Source organism: Colletotrichum navitas (genome assembly GCF_030913465.1).
Source record: "Colletotrichum navitas strain CBS 125086 chromosome Unknown LY79scaffold_1, whole genome shotgun sequence".
Taxonomy (NCBI): domain Eukaryota; kingdom Fungi; phylum Ascomycota; class Sordariomycetes; order Glomerellales; family Glomerellaceae; genus Colletotrichum; species Colletotrichum navitas.
The window spans coordinates 1,260,381-1,272,350 of NW_026850547.1; the positions used below are offsets into that span (position 1 = coordinate 1,260,381).

At 54.0% G+C, this 11,970-nt stretch overlaps 1 protein-coding gene across 1 annotated transcript; it reads left to right on the forward strand.

Moving 5' to 3' along the window:
- Positions 1–1,020: 1,020 nt before the first annotated feature.
- On the forward strand, positions 1,021–5,170 carry LY79DRAFT_574656 (uncharacterized protein; the record flags this gene model as incomplete). Its single annotated transcript, XM_060559615.1, has 3 exons — positions 1,021–3,558; positions 3,606–4,190; positions 4,241–5,170. The coding sequence occupies 3 exons, from the start codon at positions 1,021–1,023 to the stop codon at positions 5,168–5,170; spliced, it is 4,053 nt and encodes a 1,350-aa protein (XP_060420819.1).
- Between the last annotated feature and the right edge of the window lie 6,800 nt (positions 5,171–11,970).

The window sequence follows — 11,970 nt, forward strand, 5'->3', positions numbered from 1 at the left end:
CGGCGATGTTGTCTCCCCGTCCACCTTATTGTCGCTTGATTGTATTTCGGGCAAGTGGCTACCAGAACAGTCAAGAACATCGAGTTCAAGGCATGACTATAAGAGCTAGAAGTAGCATATCGCCCGAAGGAACAGGGCAAGTGAAAAAAGGTCAAGCAGCCACCCCCATCTTGGCTAGTATTTAGTTGACAGACCGACCATGTTGATGCTCTGCTCTGGCTGGTACGCTCTATTGTGCCCTGCTTCTTTAGCTCCGTCGCACCGTGAGCCCATGCTTCTGTCACAAGAAGCAAGCCACTGATACACTGCACTTTTTGACATCTGTTCGCTCGTCAAAGCACCCAAGTGGCAGACTGAGCTATCATTGTGTCAAGCTAGAAGTGCAGTGACCAGTGGTCCGGCCCCGTCAGGCATCATCGATACCCGATATACGTATTATCCTGTTTCCATAGGCCCCCTGTGAGGACCCCTCGACTCCCTAGAGAGATAGCTATCTCTGACTGGGGCCGCTTAGCGCCGCGCAGGGCCGCAGGTACCACCGTGCCACCTTTTCCTGAACAGTACAAGGGTCACGGTAGTCACCGTGTCTCCTTTTCTGCCAATGACGTGTGTCACCTGCTGGACCAAACATCAACCCCCCAAACCTTCTGAGGGTCCCCAAGCGGCTGCTTGACCTCCACCACCTTCCACACCCGCGGCCACATTCACGATAACCTTCACCCCCTCTAACCACCGGCCGACTAGCTAGCCGTTCTCCCTTCCGTGCCGAGAAACCCCCTTCACGAGACTCCTGACCGGTCACTTCACAAAAGGTGACAGTCGACACATCGCCGACTACATAGCTGGCCATTCTGCGCTGGTACGAGAATGACAGCTCTCCGATAAATCCAAGCCCCGTTGTCGTCCACGTCCGATCGTCGACCCCACGTATATCCGGACCCGTTACGATCAGCGACAATGTCGTCCGCGTCCAGAAGCTCGTGGATGCCGGGCCGTCGCCCGAACAGCAATCGAATCAGCATGAGACCGCGAGGAGCATCTAGGGGCAACATCACCGTTGTCAGCCACGACGACGCCTACACCTTTGCATTACGTGTCGCCTACCTCAACTACCTTCTCCAACCAAGACAGAAACGAAAGCAATATGTCGCCGCACCGAAGCCCGCGCAGAGATCGCACACTAGTGTTACTGAACTGGTCGGCCAATTTGTCTCGTCGGGCTCCAACAGCATCAAGTTGCCTCACGGCTTCCAAAAACCCCTGGAAAAGAGGCTTAAGAACGTTCTAACAGGCAAGGAACCTATGCAAGGTTTCAACGACTCGGCTCTCAAGCGAAGCTTCGCTGAGGCATACACTGCATTCACCGATAAGAATTTTCAAAAGTCGGTCGAGAAGGATCGCAAGCTTGAGCCTTACGTCCTCATGTTTTACTCGTCTGCCACCAAGGCCAACCAGAAGTACGCTCAGTTAACATCGGCAACGGATGATTCATGGAAAGAAACAGCCGACAGGCACATGGCTATGTTCATCAGGCTAGTGGCTCAGACTCTTCGAGATCAGGGGCACGACAGAGACCGGCCCGAGCTGATGAGCCGGTTGCACACACTGGAGAATAAACTACTTACTAGAGACCAGAACCTGTCTCTCGATTCCGCCGGGGATGGAGGTAGTTACATTGAGGTCCCCGCCCCCTTGAGCTACGATATTAAGGATATGCCGATGGTTCTTACTGTAGCGCGCATATTTGGTCGATCCAATTCCGAAGTGCAGGCTGATCTCGAGGCCAACCGCCAAGTTTGGACCGAAGAGAACGCCATCAAGGACATGAAGAACTACCAGCAAAGGCTGGCCTCGGATGCGCCCGGCGCTCTAAGAAGCCAGGACTTCGATCTCGAAGACGCTTTTCAAGAATGGAAGAGAGCCGAAGCACCGCATCTTTCCCAAATCATTTTAGAGATACTGACGGTCAAACCCGAGCTGGCCAAGACGTCGACGGCAGGAGCGGACAAATCGCTCCCTGGACGGCCTCAGTCCACCTTCTTTGGGGAAGAGCAGTCGTACTCTGAAATCAGCAAATCGATCTCCAGCCCTGATGGATCCATTATGAACTTTGACAGTTCCATTGGTTCTTTGTCTCTCGATGATTCGAATCAGGCCTTCGACGAGGTTGTTTACACTTTTGTCCCCAACGACTCTAGGGCTTTCTACAAGGCCATTCTGAAAGACTGCATGACTTACGATCAGTTGCATGCTGATCCGGCGGCGGAATACACCCCACTCTCGCAGCCGTCTAAGGATCTCCTCATGGAGCTAAGCGTCTACTGGCGGCTGCCGCAGTTCTCAAGACTCATTGCCTTCATTGAGGTAGCCGTCAAGAAGTTTCTTGACGGAGAGATTCTGGCCGATGATCTCCTTGTGGTCATGGACAACGCAAAGTCATCGGAACCGGAGAGGAAGAAAGCGCCACACTTGTACCAATACAACATCGGTCTGCGCGATATCGACCAAAGCCGCTGGACGATGCACGATTTTGCCGTATATCAGCAGACGCTGAACAGTCTCTACGATGCTCTGCTGCGGGATCTTTACAACTTGATGCTCAACTGCTACGGTCCCAAACCACCAAACATCGGGTCGGTCATGACTCTGCTGGAGGACCATGTTCAATCCGACCCTGCATTTCCAGCAAGGCCCGAGCAGGTCCAGGAGTTCGCTGTGCATCTTACCGAAGGTTTGCGACGTGCCGCAACCGACGCCTACGACGTCTTTGTCCACGAGAAACTACCTAACCATGCCTCGGAATGGGAGTTTACCCACGTTGTTGAACTCGGACGGGCGGTCACCAAGCTTTCCAATAAGATCCAGAAGCGGTACAAAAATCTTCCAGAGATTATGGGCGTCAAAATATGGCAGATCTTGGTGGAGGTCATGTTTCCTAGCTACGAGCGGGATGCCCAACACATCATTGAGCGGACAATTGCGGTCGCCAAGGAGAAGGACATGGAAATCAACATGCAGGATGGCTTTGATCTCTACAAGGAGCTGGTCGAAATGCGGCGCACGCACCATGCCGCATTGCCGGACAAGCCTTTCGAATTCCAGATCGAGGAACTGCTTGTGGACTTTGTTTGGCGATGGGTTCGCAACGCAGAGAACGTTATGGTGGAAGTAGTCGATGGTGCCATCAGTCAAGATTCGTTCCAAGTTCGTACCAACGACCCAAACAGAATACCTACGGATGCCGAGCGGCACAGTACTTCCGTCATTGATATATTCTTGATGTTCCATCAAACCATGGAACAGGTCTACCAGCTCGAGTGGGACAGCGATGTCCACCATGCTAGATTCATGACGGCGCTGGCACGATCCTACGCGGCTGGCATCGGACAGTACTGCGATGAGCTCGAGAAACGCTTTGCGAAAGAGATGGACCGGCCCACGGCACAAGAGATCGCCGCGAACAAAACAGCTCAAGAGAAGTTCATGCAGTACGCCCAATATGCTCGAGACGCCTGGAACACGAAGGACGCCCCTGAGCCCTTCCAGTTCCTTCCCGAGGTTTGTACATTCTCCTGAATCCATGTCGATTTGCTAATATGTGTCAGTCTTTTGTCAAACTCAACAACATCGAGCATGCCATGCAAGAGCTTGATAAGCTGGAAAAGGCTATGAACGTTGATGCGTGTGCTGAAGTGTTGCGAAGAGCCGAAGGTCTTGGAAAGCAGCAAGCCAAACGGCCTAACAAATACGTCTTCACGATCAAAGTGGTAGAGGCCGAAGACCTCAAAGCCTGCGATCCCGGGGGTTTCAGCGACCCCTACGTGGTTCTTGGAGACGAATACCAGAAGCGTCTTTATAAGACACGCATTATTCATAAGAGCTTGAACCCCCGCTGGGACGAGTCCGTCGACATCACAGTCTCGAGCCCCCTTAACATCATCGCCACCATCTGGGACTACGACACCTTTGGCGATCATGACTTTGTCGGTCGCACCTCGCTCAAGGTCGACCCCATTCACTTCAGTGACTATTTGCCCCGCGAGTACTGGCTCGATTTGGACACGCAAGGCAGGATTCTGCTGCGTGTGAGTATGGAAGGCGAGCGAGACGACATCCAGTTTTACTTTGGAAAGGCGTTCCGACACTTGAAGAGAACGGAGAGAGATATGGTTCGCAAGATCACCGATAAGGTACGTTCATTGACGTTAGGGTATGGATTCGTTACTGACCGACACCCCAGCTCCGGGCTCAGATCAGCGCCACAATCTCTCACGAGACCCTGCGAAGCTTGGTCAAAGGTGGTGGCATCGGCTCTCAAGTGGCCGGCCTGTGGAAGAAGAGAGCTTCAACGATGCCAACCGTCACGACGGCCAGCGATATTGAAGGCGCTTTGCAGCCGCTATTCCACTACTTTGACGAAAATTTCGCCATCATGAAGCAAACTCTGACGGACGCTACGATGTTGGCGGTCATGACACGTTTGTGGAAGGAGGTCCTCCAGGCTATTGAGCACCTGTTGGTACCACCCCTGTCCGAAAAGCCATCTTCGCAAAGGCCCTTGTCCCAAAAGGAGCTTGATATTGTCTACCAGTGGCTCAACTCACTGTTCGAGTTCTTCAATGCGAAGGACGACTCCGGAGAGCAGCTGGGTGTGCCGCAGGACGTTCTGAAGTCTCCCAAGTGGCATGAACTGGCAGCCCTGAATTTCTTCTACTTTGAGCAGACCGACAATCTGATTCGGGAGTCTGAGCGCATGGCGGCTGCCAACGCCCAGCGCGCGACTCAGATGCTGCTCCAGGAGAAGCACGAAAACCGTCTTTCGGCGCCTGCAACATTCGGGCCGACCTTTAGCGGTGGGCCAGGTGCTTTTGCCAGCATGGGCACTATCCGACGCGGCAAGAGCATCATGATGAGCCGCAACTTGGGCACAATGAGGAAGGCCAAGGAGGAGAAGCGCAAGGAGGCCCAGGCGGATCCCAGCGACGACATGATCCTCCGCATCCTCCGCATGAGGCCTGAAGCAGCCAACTACCTCCGGGAGAGACATCGCCAAAAAGAGCGCCAGGCCGCTGCGGCGGCTGCGGCGCTAATTGTCAAGAACAGCGTCAACCAGGGATGGAACACGGGGGGGGCGTCTGCATACCGGGCTAACAACCTGCCCAGACGATGAGATGTGATCGACGGCGCATGGGGAGTCGTAGCACAGCAATGCAGGGCGGGCATGGCGAGGCGCTGGCTATCTCAAATTTCTTGAATTTCCTGTTTTCCCCGCTCCATGATACTATTGCTTTTTCTGTCTTATCTGTTATCCTCATTAGAGGGGGGGGTTCAGTTGGGGAGGGGGGGATTATTTCGATACCAATTCAGGAGAGAGCAATAACGATGAAGAGGCTGGAAACGAGCATGACGTCCGCGAAATACCAACACCAATCACCACAAGGGTCTTCACACAAAGCACACTGTACAAATGAGCGTATCCAGTAGCGGCTTTTTTTTCTTTTCTTTTCTGGACGGCATCACGGGCTACATGTAGATACCCCCCACCCCCTTCCGTTACGCTTAATACTTTGCTTATTTCGTTTACTTCGTCGGCGGCGGCAACCGTCATTATGATTAGGGGAAGAGGGAGCATGATAGGAGGGGAGTAAGTGTGTGTGTGAGAGAGAAAGAGGGGGGGCGGCTGCGGGGGTGTAGGTGATTTGGCTTTCCTGATATGCTTTCTGGGAAGGGAGGGGGCGCTTGTACTTGCCCACGATTCCATAATTGGTGGTGGAGGACAAAACAATAATCACGTAGTTTGTTTACCTTATCCGGCGATCCCCTGGTTTAGAAAGAGTGGCCCAGATGCGGCGCGGGCTCACAGGGAAAAAGGTCTCATCTAGGCCGACCCGCCGACGCCGAAGGTTCTCCAGAATACGGCCCAGCCGGGCTCTCTTGGAACGGCGAAACCCACCCCTTTCCTTCGCCGAACCTGCCAAACGAACATAGGTAGTTGAAAAGGAACATGACATTGCCCCACTCCCCGTCGTGTAGCGTCCATAAGTATGTGTCACAAGCTTGAGGCTGTCCACCTGCCGTCACCTCATGGATACGATGTCTGCCGCAAATGGGCGGGTTGTTGCTGAAAAACGTAGCTAAGAACAATCTCGGTCATGGAAGAGAGCATTCACGTCAAAGGGGCAGTCAAGAGGCCTTTATGCGGTATGCACATCCAAACCTAGTGTGAGACACGGCAGAGGAGGGGGGGGGGGTCGTGCCACCTCAACCCTCATCTCTCCGACGTTGGCCAAGTCGAACGGCACCCGCCGCGCCGTATGGTTTGCTCGATAACGGCTGGCTAGCTCGCGGCGTTTGCTGCGCAGGGCGACGCGTAGCTCTTCAAGATGCTCCAATCCCACTTTATCAGTATCACTTCTGGGGGATGTCAACCAATACCGCATTATGCCACGGTACGGAATCCCCCGGCATAGTTGCAATCCTTGAGGAGGCTCGGCTTCGAATCCCATCGACCTGACTCTCCCGAGGTGAGTGACGGCGACCTCTCTTGTGGATGTCGGAGATGGCAAACGCAGGGAGCAGCGTTAGGATCTCGGCGTGGCCAGATCGCAAGGGTGGTCGGTGGCCCCCGTGTCCATCAATGCGCCAACGTCGAGCCAATGCTTTGTCCAAGTTACATTGGACAATAACCTCACTCTGCCCTACAAGGCAAGTACGCCCAACACAATGCAAAGTCAATGAAACATCACAGATGCCGAGGTCATGCGGCCTGCATACCCATGAGGTCGATGCTCGTACTCGCTCATCCTATCTCGGCACAAGATGATCGCACATATCGACCGGTTCGAGACCGACACAAACATATTATCCTGGGAGTGGCAGGGCGGGTATGACCACTGTCACAAACACATTCCGCCTGCGCGGGGGAGACTCGGGGTCGGCCCGGGGCAGATTCAGTGGGTGACTCCGCAGTATGTCCGTTGACGGGTTCGATAAACGGTCGAGAACGGCTCTGTGATAAGGCGCCTCGATGGCCGAACGCCAAACGTCGCGAAGCCGGCCGAAGCCCAAAACGCATGTTGGACCCCTGACTTGATCCTAATGCGGAGAGCGAAAGCAAAACGGGGTTTCTGATAGGAAATAAAGAAAAACCCAATTTGGGTGAAACAGAAAATAGTCTGTGGCTACCAAGGTCCAGTAGTCTTGTTCATTGAGGACATCGTAAGGCACCCTTGCAACTCTGCTTTGATTGCCCGTTGAACGATAGTCGCATACGCGCATGTGAAGAGGACAACATACGTCACCAGTTCAAAGTGCCACACAATGTACTATAAACTCCAAGTCAAGTCGATCAGAGGATATTGCGATCGTCGTACCTATTAGTTAGGTAGGGCCTGGCGGTATCAGAAAGCAGCACACGGCGCAGGATGGTCGTCGCAAGCCACCTAGGGAGGCCATTGCGGACATCACTCGGAGTGTTCTCCTTGGGGTATCGAGACTAGTGTAACCTTGGGGAAATCGGAACCGCCTGGTCAGGTCTCAAAGTCAAAGTATATTAACTGGCCCTGCCATGTCAGAAATATATTTTCCCCGGGCCCCATACAGAAGCTTCCCGTGTCAAGACGACTCTCAGCTTGTCCTTGCATGACTTACCGGTCAAGATGGTGATATGCTTGTGCCAGTAGAAAGATTGAGTTATGCCTTCTGGGATGATCCCCCAAGCTTGGGCCTCTAGGCGGTAATGTGAAGGCATAGGGGAGGTAAAAGCCTTTGGTGTCTCGGGAAAGAGACCCAACAAAACGGACGAGCATCCGTTATACCAGACGGAAATTACAAGAATCCCCGCAGCCATGGACCATTTTCTCTAGCGGTCCCTTCAATTGGCGGGTGAGGCTAGTTAGTGGTAGTCGCCCGATCGGCAGGAGCTTGACTCGGACGGCGACGTCGGGCTCCTATGGCCAGCCAGCGTCATTTGATAGCCGTAAGGAAGAGAAACAGCCCCCCAATATTGGGCAAATCAAGTCGCACGCAACGTACCCCCCAATGTTGCATTACGCTCTTCATCCTGAAACCTTAGCATCCACGTGTGATGGGTATTTGCGTGCAAGTCGGTAGTCCTTCGGCTGCCTCAGGCGTGGTGCTGATGGTTTGGGGGAGACAAATAATGTACTCCCCGGCCGTTGCCAACAGCAGCAGATGAAGCCACAGTTCCGACAAGCACCTGCCGAGCATTTCGTAGCTAGCCCGAGCCAAGACAGACGGAGGAAGCAGCGGAAGCTAGAACCTCAATGTGGTCCTCAAGTCCCGCTGGCAAAGGCCCACCGTTGCGGCAACGGAGGCTGGACAGGGTAACATTGCCCCAATAGGTATCCAATCCTCCTCAATGATTGGTGTAACAAAACGTGACGAGGGTGATGAGAAGACCAATCAGAGGTCATGATAGCCCCTGCATTCCTTCCCATCGGTAAACACCGACTCGATGGGAAGCCTGGTCGACCTGTCATCGACATAAAACGCAGGCCTGAAGCGGTGACCGACGTTAAGCATGCCAGGTGGATGCAGGTTGCAGTGGCAAGTGTGCGAGCCCCGATTTCAGTCCAGGATACTCACTCTGTATAAGCCGTCCTTTCACTGGACGAGACGAGTGAGAGGGGGGGGATGAACGCCTCCGTGATCCAGAAGAAAAACAAAAACTTTGTCCAAGTCAAAGCGTGGTAGTTGGAGAGAAATGGGCTGCTTTCGTGGTTCGCGTAGTGGCCCTACTTAATTGCCTAGCACCGTCTGGTTGCGAAATCCACTCGATCGTTTTTGGATCAAGTGTCAGTGGCTTAGGATTTGTGTGGGTTAAGGGCTCGCAAAAGGGTTCTGTCGAGAACAGCGCTGAGGCTGGTGGGACTCGCGGCTTAGCGGACGGTTAGTCCGGAAGTGACAGCGCCCTTGGGATTCTCGGCTAGCAAGCTCATGGTTCGGGCGCATATCGACCGGAGCATCGATACAAGTCAAAGTTTGCTGCAGGGTCCTCCATGGTGATATGCTGGACAATACGTTGGCTCGGCATTGTGTAACTGCATGCTTATTGGAGCATGCCAGCATGCCATGTGGTCTAGGTGAAGCCCTGAGGTCAGTTTACTAGGACACACCTAGCAATTGCTGTTACGGGATGGTATGGTTCTGACGCACCTTTTCCTACTGTGACAAACAGACCGTTCCAGGGACACCCAAGACTGACGAAAACCGGAACGAGATCATATTTCCTTCGCAAGCACAGCCCAGAGTCGCCAACCAATATTGCAGCCTGGCTTTGGTGGCGGTGAAATCGCACCAAAATAGGCTGAGCCGGCGGAATCAGTTTGCTGTTCTCGTACGGTATGCCCTTCTGTGTTTTCCTTATTGGTGCAAGTGTGGGGACCGACTGAGTTAAAGGCCGAGCCTTACCTAAGTGGTTGTGAAGCTTTAGCGGTGCCTGGTGTTGTGGGAAAACGACCGGTATATACGCCGACCAAGGCCACTGTGATTCGTCGTCTGAAGCCTCAGCAATTTAACATACGCGAAAGCTCCGGAGTACTCTGCAGTACTCTCCTGAGGGTTCGGCGGTTTGACATAGGCCCAAGACAGCTATCAAGTAGCCGGGCAGCTGTGACGAAGGGTGCAGCAATAGAGTGGTCGGTGAAGTTCCAGACTGAGCTGACGGGAGTCGAGCATTTGAGCTGAGGCGGCTGAAAGAGTGGTTCGATGGGAAAAGCCGCCGAGGACATTATCAGGCAGACGGTTACAGGACTCTGATACTAGCATCGCCCTTGTCCGTTCGGAACAACTTGAGAGAGACTTTGGCCAAGAAAATGCAGATCCTGGGCGAGTACCCAGCGGAACTCGAGTCAATTGCTTGCTTCGAGACGCGACGAGGTGGCTTCGGGTCGAACCAGATTAGCGATTGCACTGGACCACAGTGACGTCGACGTCTTGAGGCTCTCGGCAGGCGGTATGTCCCTGGCATGGCTATGTACATCGTAGATAAGTCACAAGGAAAGAAACGATGTGGAGTACAGTGGTGTACATAGGAGCAGGGCCTCGGTAATTACCCAGTCGCGAATAGGTACATGGCTCAGCTTGTCTTGCATTCCGAAGACGGCGGTTGATCGAATGGCCGGCTGCGCTGCAAGCCTTTTTCTGGGGAAAGCAGTCGACACGCGGGGGACAGGGAGGCAGAGTAGCAAGGATTGGCGTTGAAGGCCTGTGATTAGGGAGTTTGATCTGCTGGAGGCCAACCCGGCGATACGGTTGTAATGAAAGGATGGGCGATGCGAAGACCTGAAACGGATGAAGAAGGCGCTGGGCGATGATCTTGGGACGATATGCCATATATTTGGGCTGACAAGCGGATTGCCTTGAAGTATGACAACCTGACGATCATGGTAGGCTGGTCAGTGTCCGAAGGTGTCGTTCATCTTGTGGGAAAGTGAAGATGGACGTTCGGGCAATCCTTTTGAATGGTGGCGAACAAGTAGCGATGCGGTACGGAGTACATCATACAAGCAAGTGTGGGTTCCCTGCTGGAGCGCGAAGCAACGGGGGGGCGGCAGGCCGGCCATTTGCCGAGAGCTATTTCGGCAGATGGAAGCCGCGATTCGCGTCCAATGCTCTTTACTTCATTGTTACGCGCTTCCCTTCATTCTTTTTAATATAATTAGCCACCTACAAGCCAAGGGTTTTCATTTCCTTGAATTTCGGGCATAGCTGGAGGAGACAGGAAGCAGCAGAGCGGGAGGAGGACAGGGGGCGGGGAAGGATGCAGGATGAGAAGGAACGGACGACGGGGGCTCAGACCTGGACCCTTGAACCTCTTACTTCACGGCTAGCACGGTCAGCAGATCACACAGTTCACTCACTCAGGCACTTTCTTTACACCATCTACTAACGCAATATTCTTGTCTACCACTACAGTGCTCTTGTCCCCCTTTAGCACGCTGCATCCCTACTGTCCGGTCATCGGCAGGGCCAGCCGAGCACACTGTGCGGCTGAGTTGACTTCATCTGAATGCCCACTCCAGTCGACTACCGGTACCCAACCTTGCCCATCTTGCCTACCTGCACATCCCCGGCTGGATGAACCGAGGATGCGGCCTGCGGCAGGCGGTCCGACAATCAATCGGCCATCGCGATCCTTGGACACCATGCTTATGCCTTCTGTCTTCACCATCGCTCATGTCCCAATCTCGATTCGAAGTCAGGTGCCAAATCTGGAACCGGCTCCCGGCGCCTGCAATCCAAACAGTAGGGAAGGCTAAGGTTGGGAAACACGGTCGGTCCCTGATATGCCATGTGACAGCCCGGCGCGGGACGAAGGACCTGACTCTGGCAACCTAGCCTGTCCACTGTGGCTCTGGACTCGACACTGGATCCGAAGCGGGCCGTGGAGACAGGCACCCCTTAGCTCGAGGCACCGTTGTTTGCCCTTGGTATTACTGGCACGGCGGCACGGCGCAGCAATAACGGGCACAGTGGCGGCGAGGAGCTTGCGGTTGCAAGTTGTGGAGATACGGGGGATGCAACGCAAAGCTGCATGGCTGCTGGAGGCGGCAAGGGACACTGGTGGATAGCAGATGGGGGCGGCCAGGAGCCTCCCGCCGTCATCCAGCTGAAAATACTACCTTGCCTTCGGGTACGGAGACGTCGTCGCTACCAATCGCCGTTGCCAGATTTTCCCTCGAGCAGGCCTTGGGAGGGCGGGCGGCAGCACGCCATTTAGTTTAGACTGTAGTTTGGTTTCGACGAAAGTTGTGGACGGGGCAGCGGGATGAAAGATGGCCGGTATGCCTTGTCTGCTTAGTCTCAAGGACCCCTATTTCCGTCGAGACCGTACGAGTCTGGCGAGAAAAAGTCGGGTGGTTCCACAAGGAGAAAGATGCGTTGGTTATCCCCACAGCAGGTGCGAAAGAAAACGGTTTTAACTGACGTCCTTATCCAGCAGCCAAC